The sequence below is a fragment of the Cucumis melo genome, chromosome 4 (genome assembly GCF_025177605.1).
Source record: "Cucumis melo cultivar AY chromosome 4, USDA_Cmelo_AY_1.0, whole genome shotgun sequence".
NCBI lineage: Eukaryota > Viridiplantae > Streptophyta > Magnoliopsida > Cucurbitales > Cucurbitaceae > Cucumis > Cucumis melo.
In genome coordinates this window covers 29866856-29879225 of record NC_066860.1, presented here as the reverse complement: position 1 = coordinate 29879225, position 12370 = coordinate 29866856, and the positions used below count along the sequence as shown (strand labels likewise).

The window sequence follows — 12370 nt, the reverse complement described above, 5'->3', positions numbered from 1 at the left end:
CTTCTACGGAAGATGAATGAAATACAAGCTCTATAGAAGCTTTGTGAATTAATTAATCCTCGACGTGCAACCTAACAGAAGATCAAAGAAATTCCTTTTTCTAAAAAAACTTTTTATATATATATTTTTTGTCTAATCTAATCTTGTGCAGTTTTGTCATTACAATCCAACCACAAGTTTATTATGTGATAAAACATTGATCAAAAAATAACTTTGAAACATTTTTCATATTGTGATCAGAAGGGGTGGCTGGATAATGGGTGCAGTTATCATAATACACCTAGGTATGTCTATTTATTAAGTGTTGAGATAATATTTTTTGGTTTCTAAGTTTTAGGTGTAATAATTTTTATTTGGTCAATTTTAAAATGTAACATTTTTTATTTTTTTAGATTTGGGTTTTCAGTTTAAGAATAAACCTGTCTAAAATACAATGGATGAGAATTAGGGATTGGAAGTGGTGGATAAGAATTAAAATCCTTCGTGGGGAAGCCGTCCACTAAACCTTCCTTTATAACCATTTCTTTATTTTATAGGTTCTATTAATCTCCCCTTCTTCCTTATTGGGAGTTCCAAATATAACAAAAAAAAAGAAAAAAAAAATTGTTATAATAAGTTTATGTCACCATATTTTTTAAATGGTAAAAATGATAAATTTAAAAGCAAATAATCATCTGATAATCCTCTGACCTATCTGATAGAGCCGTCTGATATCATTAATTACTTATCATATTTTTTATATTTGCAATATGCAAAAAATATGTGCTATAACGATTTTTTTTCTAAATCTTTTTATAATCTTATACGATTTTCCTATTTTTAATTAAAAAATATAATATTTCAAAATCTAAAGAATAAATTAAAATCACTCTCTAAATTTAACAACTAAAAGTAATTTTTTTTATATCTAAAAGATAGTTTAAGATAGTTTCCAAAATATTTTTGAACTTTTTCTTGAGAATATGATGCACAAAAATAAAATTAAACGTATCGATGAACACATAGATATAGTACTTAGTTGAATTATGGAATTTGGAGTTATTAAATATTTGTTTAGGGTGTAAAATTGTAAGATGAATTTTTTCGACAAATGTAAAATTTCTCATTGAATCTGTAAATTATTAAAGTCGATGAATTGTTTAATACCAAATTGGTTGACGGAACACTTCATTGGGTAAATCCTAAACACTACATCCATTTTTTAGCACATTTTTTAAACTCTGTTTGCAATGTAGCAAACTCTTCTTTCTCTCTCTTTCATTTTGAGAAAATGATCTTAAGAATTTATTATTATTATTTTTGTGTAGATTGAGATTAGATTGAAAAAGATGGAGTGCAACTCTAAGATATGATAGATATATAAATAAAGTTAAATTTAGTTTTAAAACGAGTTAAATATGATTTTAGAATAGTTAAGTACTAAGGAGCCCTCTTTATCTTAAGTTATATGATTACACAAAGAGAATCTTTAGAAAATGCAAAAATCACAAACCCACTATATATATATATATATATATATATATATATATATATTTGACCATATATACAAAACTTCATTGTCATAAATGTTTGTGTTTCCACTTAATTTTGAATCGGAAGTCAATTCAAGAATGTCCATTTACAACCATAGAAGGTGTAACTCATTTTTCTTAATTTTGACTTTAGAAAAAGAGACGTATTTTGATTTCCAATTTACAAAGTACACATGTCAATAAAGTTTGCCCTTTACATTAAATTTTGAGAAAAAAAAATCCACTCTACTTTAGATAAGGTCGGTTTGGTTTTTAGTTTTGTTTGCTTTCATTAATTATCTAGGGTTTAGTTTCTATACTACAATAATTATGAATGCCATGAAAATTAATAAAATTAAACTTGTGTTTAGCAAAAACCAAACCATAACCTTTTTTTTTTTATAGTAATAAAAAAAAACATAATTACAACTTACGATGAATTTAAATATTTCATTTTTGTTGAAAACCAATTGAAATTACGTTTGTTGAGGGTTTGTTGTACACTAGATATCAATAAATAGTGCTCTAGGGAAGGGATCTCATCCCAAATCTTAGTTGAGAATTTGTTGAAACTTTGGAAAATTGAAACATTGCGTTCCATCAATAAACACCATCTACCGTTGTTTCCAATAAAAAAAATAATAAAAGGTGAATGAGATACGATCATATACTAGCACTAATGCATATATCAGTTTTCATCAAATCTATACAATTAAGTGTGTTTGGACGAAAGTTATGTAATATACTTAATTGAGTGACTACATGAAATTAAAAGTCCTTAGTGGAAAGATAATGTATACTTGACTTCCATTTCAAATGGAACACGATTTACTAATCACATACGATATCTAATTAGAACAAAAAATTTCTTTTTTAGAAACATTGAACTGTTATAAAAACCAATATTAAGAGCTAACTTTTTTCAAGAACTAGAGTAAACAAACGCAACTAAAGTGGTGTATGACATGATTGTTATGATATGTATAATTATAATATTGTGAGATCCTTTAGGATAAGTTGCACAAAACCCACAAAGATTAGGCAAATTTCAACATCATGAAAAAGACTTCGCTTTATATGCATTATTCCGTTAGGTTGACAATTGGAAAGATGAAATCAAGTTGTTAAGTATACCATTTTTTCTGTCAACTTTTCAATATGATTTAGCAGATTATGAAATGAGTTTCGATTTTATCAAGATAATTCCCCTTTTTAGAATCAAGAGTAGTTTTGATAATTATTACAATATCTATATGCAATAACCAATACTCTAAGCTAGTCTTATTTACTTATCTAAAACCACTATAAAGTTGGCCACATGCACTCCATGAAGTTGATTAAATCAAAAAACATGATTATACACAAACATATACTCAAAGTTTATTTTCGATAATGATTTAGGTGGATGTATAACAATCTCATTTATATATCAAAATCGTCGCGATAGAAAAATGAATTGTTTAATAACTATCTTAGATCGGGTTTGATAACGATTTTGTTTTAAATATTTTATAATTGTTTTTTCTTCTTTTAACTTTTTAGTTATGGTTATACTAAATACTTTATGGGAACAAGTTAAATATTAAAATACAAACAAAATTTTTAAACAGTTGTTTATATAGTCTTGATTGAAAATAATGTTTATAATTTATTTTTTAAAAAAAAAAATCAAATAATTATAAACAAAAATTTATTTTATTTTATTTTATTTGCAAAGTTAAGCTTATAAAACTATTTATGAGTACTTCGTTTTATTTTTGTTGTTGTCCAATTTGTTTCGAAGTTTTCAAGATCCAAGATTTTGAAACTAAGAAAGAATAGTAACTTTTTTTTATATATATTTTTTCAGAAACTTGTACTTTTCATAGAACTCCACGCCAAGTTTAAATGTATATCCTATGAAAGAAGAAAATTAAGGATTATCAAAGTGTAAATTTCGAAAACATATATATCAAACTATAAACACAAAATTGTTATCTAACACGTTCTAATTTATATCTTTTGGATTTTATGCTATGGATAACCATCTTTTCGCATTCTAGAAAATGGATTTGAGACCATATCCCTAATACTTTATAATTCACTATATTTTTTGGTACACATTTGAACTTATCTTCTCTCATGTATTTGTGGAATTTGTTTGGTTGTGCATTTTTTATTTTAAATGAGCTAATATTAAGAGGGGAGCAAAGCATGTACATAGGCACTATGCAAATTTATCAAAATTGTGGGGAACATGTGGGATCTTCTAAGATCACAATGGCTAAGATTTTAAATCTTGGTGATGTATCCATAATATGTACATCATAAAGGAAACAATATGGAATAATAAACAAACATCTTTTCAAGATTTTGATGGCCCCTTATTTGATAACCAAGGATGGGGTCAATTTTAAGATGAAATATATATATATATATATATATATATATATATATATATATATATATATATATATATATATATATATATATATATATATATATATATCTTACTTACTTTTCACTAAGTAATACTTTCAACAGCAATATCAAGTTCTTTATCTTACAAGAATGAAGAGTATATTTTCAACAGCAATATCAAGTTCTATAATGATTTGAAGAGTTAAAAGACCTAGGAACTAATTCTATGGATCACTATGCACAAACACATTATAATTTCTTTATTAAGTTTTAATTTATAGATAGATAGCCAAAGTCATAATTTTGAATCTTTGAGTTTTAGAGGTGATATATTATACAAATCGAAAATTTTGAACTTCAAAAACATTAGAAATATCTAATCTTATATTAAAAATGTGAGTGATACGTATTCCTCTAATAGGGTAAGAAGGAAGAAAAAATATTAATTGAAAAGTTTAGGACACTAATTGTTGGTTGGAAAGTTAAATCGGGTGGGTGGGTTTGTACTTTATCATTATATGTGACATTATTGGTTTATGTTTGTGTGAGGAGGAAAACACTACCAAATGGAGTATTATCATGGAATTCCATTTTAAGCTTTTTTTTTTTTTTTTTTTAAATAATTTTTAGCACCCTACATCATCAATTTTGTGGTGAAAAATGAAGTACAACGAATATACGGATATCGAAAAAAAATATAATATAAATATAAATAAAATAATATAAACAAGAAATTAAGAAAATAATAAGATAATCCAAAATTCTCTATTATCTCCGATTTCTTTTGAATTGAATCAATATGTGTCACTTACAAATCCATCGAATACTTCTATTTATAGATAAAATGACAGATTGGTGATGGGTCCAATAAATACTAATAATGTATGATATTGAGATACATAGACAACAAATGAGATAAGTTGGCAATAGACGCTTAGAATCGATGGACATATATCATAATATCTATAATAATTTTATATAAAAGCTCCTAAATTTAAACTTTTCCTTATGTACATATATAATTTAACGGTGGATTTTCTTTCTTGGGGAATACTTATTTATTGTCATTATGAAAAGAAAATTATATTATATTAATTTGTGGAAACACCATTATATGTATAAAATACATAGCTTTTTTTTATAAATACATTAGTTTTTTTAAATAAAATACATATGAGAGAGGACAACAAGAAAAGATCGACTATCGAGAAGACAATGAAAATTAGAAGAACAGTCTTCTTTTTTAAAATTTGGAGGTAAATATAATATTTCACATGACAAAATGGTATGTGACAATAAAATCTTTAGAAAGAGGACAGTCATGGAAATGGTCGTGAGTTTTAGGTTATTTTGTGAAAGCTCACGATACAACTTAGAGTTTTAATAGAAGTTTAGATGATTTGATAACAAATTTTTATTTTACTTTTGAGAAAGGGATTAACGTTTAATTACCTTCTTTGTTTTCTCAATTTAGAAAATGTTTCTAAAATGTTCCAATTTTATTTTTAAGAAAAAACATTTCCCACTACAGCCCTCGTAATAAAATAACATTGGGCAAGAAAAATATTTGATTTAAATTTATAGTTATTAAACTTTGATCCCAATAAAACTCATTAGATATTAAATATTATGTGTTTGTAATTGTCGGAAATAATAATTAAACCCACGTTATTCTTTTTAAGCTATCTATAATCATACAATGTGTTTTATTTATTGATGGACCAACTATATCGAGTTTGCTACGAATAATAATCCATAAATTTGTGGTTTTTTTCATCTGTCTAAAAAATCACACAAAATATAATAAAAATTCGATTAAAATTTTGTTTTATTTATATGTATTTTTTATTAAAAAACATATATTTAATACAACTAAAGTAGAGGAACAGAGAATTTGAATCATACACATGTCAATTATTTCATTTGACTTATTTAGCAAAGTATTTCTTAGAAGATGATAATGATAAAAACCACAAGTATTAATGGAGAAAATACATAAAAAGATCAATCTTGTTTAACATCTTCCAAGCCCTTAAGGAAATTTTGGAACCATTTTGCTGAGGCCTTTGGGATTCTTTCCAAATTGTTGCTATTGAAATCAATGTAATGGAGACCAAAGCGATGTGAATATCCCATTGACCATTCAAAGTTATCCAACAATGACCATACAAAATATCCTTTTACTCTTACTCCATCCCTACAATTTTTTTCATATATATATATAATCAACTGCAGATATAATTATATATATATATATATAAAGTAATACTAAATTTTATTGAAACAATAGCTCAATATAATTTTATAAAAAAAAAAGAGTATAAAAATAAATAAATAAAGATTATATATAAGAAAAAAATGTTCATTAGTCTAGTAACTCACTTGATTGCTTGGTTAAGATAATAAAGATGATGCTGGTGGTATTTAATTCTATCTTCATCATTGATCAATTCATCAATTTGAGGGCTATCACAATCAATAGATCCTACAAAGGTAAAATGTAATTAATGAAATGATTAAAACAATGAATACAAGAATTAATAATATAAAGTGAATTTTTTTCAATATACCAATTTCTGTGATGTAGATTTTTGGATTTTTGTAATTGTTCTTTAGGTATATTAAAGCATCTTTCAATCCTTGTGGATAAGATGCAAGCCACGATGATTCGTCCACCTACAATATTGTTCATTTAACACATTAATTCTCTTATGGTACCAAACAAAAGCTAATTTAAGTTTTCTCAAAAGGCAAGAGATCATATATATTATATATATAATCAAGAAATTTACTCTATTATTAATTAAAATGCTATATATACGCATGTTAAATACACCGTTTATACATTAATTAATTAATTACCTTTGGACCAATTAAGACTCCGTCACGCTCATCTGCAATATAAAGATTAGAGTTAAAGCCAAAGTGAAAGAATATTTACATTTTAATTCATTTCTTGGGTGATTTTAAAAATGCCAATGTACTCGAATATCTTAACTACCTAGCTGGGTTCGTTGATACAAACATTTAATTAGCATATACTCATCGTGTCCAAAATTCGAATATATACCCTCCCAAACTTTTTGACATGAACTAAATATTAGCTTAAACAGATAATATGATAATATATATATATATATATATATATATTGTAAGTTTAGAAATTAGAGATACGTACGTGTAATAGTTATTGGACCCAAATCAGTCAAATAGGTTGGATTTTGAGTATTTGGAATGGCTTCACTAGAGCTATCCTTTGCATAATAAGTTGTGAAGTAATTAAATCCAATAAAATCAAAGGATTCTCTTATCAAAATGGTCTCTTCTTCTGTGAATTTGGGCAATCTTTCCTTCACAACACTTCTCATAATTGAGGGATAATCTCCATAAACAAGTGGATGCAAGAACCTATTAATTCCATCCATGCAAAAAATTTTCAACAATAATTAGTCAAAAGAAAATATTATCACTCTACGCCATGGTATCCATCTTTGTTTGATTCATTACTATAGTATACTTTTCATATTGTCTTTTAACAAACATGTGAATATTTAGTCAAGTATTAAAAGCAAAACCAAGTTTTTGTTAAAAGCTAATCAAAGTCATTTTTCAAAAATTATTCTTTATTCTCTTAATTTTTTTCAAAAAAAATCTTTAACAAATAAGAATCTTGAAAATATTTACAAACGTATCACAATTTTATTTTCTACCAGTAAAAGATTGCAATAGACCCAGATAAACATCTATTAATATCTATCACACTAAGGACTATCACGGCTGGAAAGTAAAATTTTGCTATATTTATAAATAAATTGGCTCATTTTGGTATATTTTGAAAACGTTTTTTTTTGCAAATCATTAATAAAATACAAATGCGAGAAGACTACTCAATTTTCCAAAACTAAAAAACAACTTATGGTTCGTTTTTAATAGGGTGTATCCAAGTTTTTTTTCTATAAATAATACAAAATTAATAAATATTTCAAAATCAATTAAAATTACTAACTTAACCATCAAATACTGCTAAGGGCATTTTATTGTTTGTCAAAAGTATCACTTCAACGATAGGGACCATTTATAATTATTTTCTCAAATCATCCCTAAGAATTAAAAGCACGAAAGTGTGTTTTAACCATGATTCTAGAAACAAAATATACTTTTGAAACTTACTTTTTCTAGGGTTTGAAATCTAGTTGAGTTTTGAGAACATAACGGTAGAAGAAATTAAAATTATAGAAATTGTGTTTATAAGCTTAGTCTTAAAAAAAAAATCTAAATAATTATAAAGTCCAACTAAAATGATTGTCAAACGGGAGTTCCGTTTTAAAGTTTAATTACTAACCAACCATAAGTAAAATCCAAAGCTCGACTTGTTGCCCTTTGATCTTCTTCACTATCTGAATACGGAACATACCAATCTCCCACTAATACCATGCCGATTTCACCCTTTTGTTGTTCCTGAAAATCTCACACATCAAAATTGTGGTCGAAAACAATAACAAAATAATTCTGATCTCGTTTGATAATTATTTCTATATTATTTTAGAAGTTTTTTTTTTTTGTTTTTGTTTTTAAAAATTACGTCTAATTTCTTTTAATTTTTTTACTATTACTTTCATCTTTTTTAAATAAAATAATAGAATTATTAGCTAACTTCTAAAAACAAAAATAAACTTAATAATTTTTTAAGAAAAATATATATTAAAAAGTAGATATATAACAAACCAATAAATATAAAGGTGGAAGTGATAATAAATACAAACTTAGTTTTAAAAGACTATAAATCAAATTGTTATTAAAAAAGACCATCTTCAATTTTTTGTTTTTAATATATTGCAGCATTGCTTGACAGTAACCATTACGATGTTTTCAAACTTCATGCTAACTCAAACTTCCATGAAAAACTATTATACTATATATAAAATAGAAACAAAACCTGATATTTTGTCCTGTAGACTTTGACGGCAGCTGCATGAGCAAGAATTTGGTTGTGAGTAGCAATATATGGTTCAGTTGCTTCAGACCCTCCTCTAAGTATGTCAAATGCATGTTCAGCAGAAGATCGACATGGTGCAAATTTTCCAGTTTCCACGTAACTCATAAGGTTGAATATGTATGGTTCGTTTAAGGTTACCCAATACTTCACTCTGTCTCCAAAATTTTTGAAACAAAGTTCTGCATAGTCTTGAAAGTCATTTCTACAAACAATTTTACAATAGTATCAATTTCTTGATCCACACATCGTATTTTACAATTAAGGAAAATTATTTCAAATCGTAAAACTATTGAAAATATTTACAACTTTCAAAATTTATAAACGATAAACATAGATAAAGGCTAATCGATTTCTATTAGTCACTAATCATAGATAATAATTGATCAGTCTATCACTGTATATTATTTATGGTTTATAAAATTTTTATAGATCACATATAGTGTTTATTTAAATTTATAGTTAAAGTAATAGATGTCTATCTAGGTCAATAACATTTTGTCGTAGATAAAAAGTAAAATGTTGCTATATTTATAAATATTTTTAACCATCTTATCCTTTAAAACAAATTTCCATTCAAGATCCACTCTAATAGAAGAAATTAGTTTTCTTTGTAAAGATAAATAAAACTTTTAACATAAGTTACAATTATTATCAACCAATTTAAATTAACTAACACATGTTTTAATAATGTTCATATACTGTATAGCAAGTAATTCAAGAAGAGCCTAATTTTAAATAGAATATGTTTTTAAACAATATACAAAGGGCAAGAAAGAACAGTGAGGATACAATTAGAGTGCAAGACATTTATCGGTAGCTTAACAGGTAATGTGCCGAACATATATTAAGTAGAGTCTTGAAATAACAAATAGAGATATTACATTCATGAGATGAGATTATGAGAATTACAAGAAATATGTACTTACATAATTTGATCACTTAGGAAGCCTTGATATTCATCTTGTAAAGATTGGGGAAGATCAAATTGGAAGAGTGTGACAAAGGGTTCGATATCTACCACACCATTGATTAGTTTGTTGATCAATTAATTGTTACTAGAAAACTGGTATTAGATAATCAACACTAGAGAATCAAATATATTGAAGTAACATTTACGTACCATTTGCAACAAGTTCATTGATGAGATTGTTATAGTACTCGATTCCTTTCTCGTTCACACCTCCACTAAGCTTTCCATCTATAAATCATAGTCATATAATCAAATTAAAGGATATAATTAAAAAAGAGAGTTGATAATTTTTATCTTTTCTTCCAGTGAAACTATTTAATTTAACAGCTGAATCGTGTCTTAATTCGTAGAAAAACATATATTTTCAATGGAAGAAAAAGCCTTTTAAAAGAAATTCAAAGGAAAGAAAATATATGGCTCTTCGTCTTCTTACTTGGCAAAATTCTCGGCCACGAGATTGAGAACCTATAAGCATTAAACCCCATTTGTTTCATAATCGCCACATCTTCCTACATTATATAGGAAGAGTTACGTCAGTTGCAAAATATTTTGTTAGAACAACACAACTCCACACTAACCTTGTAACGATTATATGAATCAACAGCGACATCTCCATTGCTACTATCCATAATTTTCTCTACAAAAATATTAATTCATGCCACTTTGGTTAATTATATAATGAACAATAATATAATAGTAATTATTAATTAAGAGTTAATAGAAAGAGAGATGATAAATAAGAGAGATCAGACCTGGGTATTTGTGAGTGAAGGTATCCCAAATGCTTGGTCCTTTTCCATCCTTAAAAGCAGCACCTTCAAACTAAACACAAAACCATATATATATATATATATATATATATATATATATAATCATACAACAAATCAAAGCTATCAATAGAAACTATAAAACTTTAATTTCTTCACCTGGTAAGCAGAAGATGCTGTGCCAAATAAAAAATCTTCAGGAAAACTGCTTCTCTTCACTATTAAATTATAATAAAAAAAATTTATGTATATAACTTAAAGAAATTAGTAAAAAACATTGAAGTTTATATACATTGATTAAAAATAAAAAATAAAAATAGAGAGAAGTTATCTAACCTGAATCCATGAAAGTAAGTAAATGTTACTCTCACTGGTTTTCTATCTAAAGAAGAAGGAGAAGCAAAATTTATATTGAACACTTAACTATGTTTTCACTTTTTCTGTATGGAGATGAGAGCAAAGTAGGTAGGTTTTTGTATGTTTTTATATTAGTGTTGAATGTACACTTTTTTTTACCATATATTTTTATTAATATTTTTCTTTTTTTTGTATTGTTTGACGAATAACATTGTGTTTTAATTAATTTAAAGTAATTATGATACTTTTGAATTAATTGATGGGTTTTAAAATAAAACCAAAAGAGGGAATAGGGATGGGGGAAGGGAGCATCTCCCACAGGGGAATTATGGTGGCTTCATTTACTATCTTGTCATTTGGAAGGTGACTTTAATTTACATCTTAGTTAAGTATCAACTTTATAAAAGTTGCTTTTATTTTGCAGTTTAAATAACACAAAATATTTGGGTGCATTCACCATCACTTATTTTTTTTTTACATCCCATCAAATTGTCCAATCAAAGCTTGACATATGTGACAAATTTTACCTTTTCTTAAAGAAAATTTTAATATTTTTTTATGCGAGCAGTAAGAATGGTTGCAGGAAGATCTAGTGATTTTCAAAATACACATAAAGAATACACCCTTGATTAATCTTATTCACAAAGATTTTTTGTGTGGCAGGGCATTGAAGATATCCCTTTCCTTCTTTGACATTAAATGTCCATTAGTAATAGACACAAATTACTAATACATTGTGACATTTTGATATACTAAAAAAGATTCAATATAAAGATATCATAAGTTTGATTGTCAAAGAAATCATTCATAGGAGTACTAACAATGTGTCAACTGTCTAGTTGAAATATCTTAAAGCACCTCCTATTTTCTCTACCTTTAGTAGTTCAAAAAAAAGTCTGATGTAAAAATTTCATTTAAATAAAGTAAACTATCAGTTTCTCTACTCTTAAACTTCTTTTTTAGCCAAGTATTAGAGGTCAAGGGATTATTAAGCATACCCGATAAATCGACTAGGTTTACATGTGCATAATGCCTTGGTTCCAAAAGTGATGTATTAGAGTTAATTAAAAAATATATATAAGGGACAAAGAGTGACTTAGGGAAAAGCTCTCTAGTTTAGTGATATACAAGATGCATTAAAAAACATTAGCTCTACCTTTTTTCTTTTTTAATAGGAGAAGGTACTAGATTTATCTTTATTGTATATTAATTTATAGTTCAAACTTTGAGAAGTGTATTTCGAAAAATATTATATGGAATTTATAATAACTTCAATTTTAGATTTTAAATCAACATAAATGAATCCGTTAGACTGTTTATTAAGATTATCTTTCAAAAATTTTCAAATGGACAACAACTTAGGATATAT

At 26.2% G+C, this 12370-nt stretch overlaps 1 protein-coding gene across 1 annotated transcript; it reads right to left on the bottom strand.

Moving 5' to 3' along the window:
• Window positions 1–5712: 5712 nt before the first annotated feature.
• On the bottom strand, window positions 5713–11148 carry LOC103486920 (beta-glucosidase 24-like). Its single transcript, XM_008445077.3, has 14 exons — window positions 10981–11148; window positions 10804–10862; window positions 10630–10699; window positions 10456–10514; window positions 10311–10386; window positions 10028–10105; window positions 9834–9921; window positions 8848–9109; window positions 8254–8369; window positions 7090–7319; window positions 6774–6805; window positions 6482–6587; window positions 6294–6396; window positions 5713–6108 (listed from the first exon to the last, which is right to left on the bottom strand). The coding sequence occupies exons 1-14, from the start codon at window positions 10988–10990 to the stop codon at window positions 5916–5918; spliced, it is 1482 nt and encodes a 493-aa protein (XP_008443299.2). The 5' UTR covers window positions 10991–11148; the 3' UTR covers window positions 5713–5915.
• Between the last annotated feature and the right edge of the window lie 1222 nt (window positions 11149–12370).

Coding starts and splice junctions, on each gene's coding strand:
- LOC103486920 (XM_008445077.3), bottom strand. Junction 10,387..10,455: donor ATTCATATAATCGTTACAAG/GTTAGTGTGGAG, acceptor TATATAATGTAG/GAAGATGTGGCGATTATGAA. Junction 6,588..6,773: donor GAGTCTTAATTGGTCCAAAG/GTAATTAATTAA, acceptor ACAATATTGTAG/GTGGACGAATCATCGTGGCT.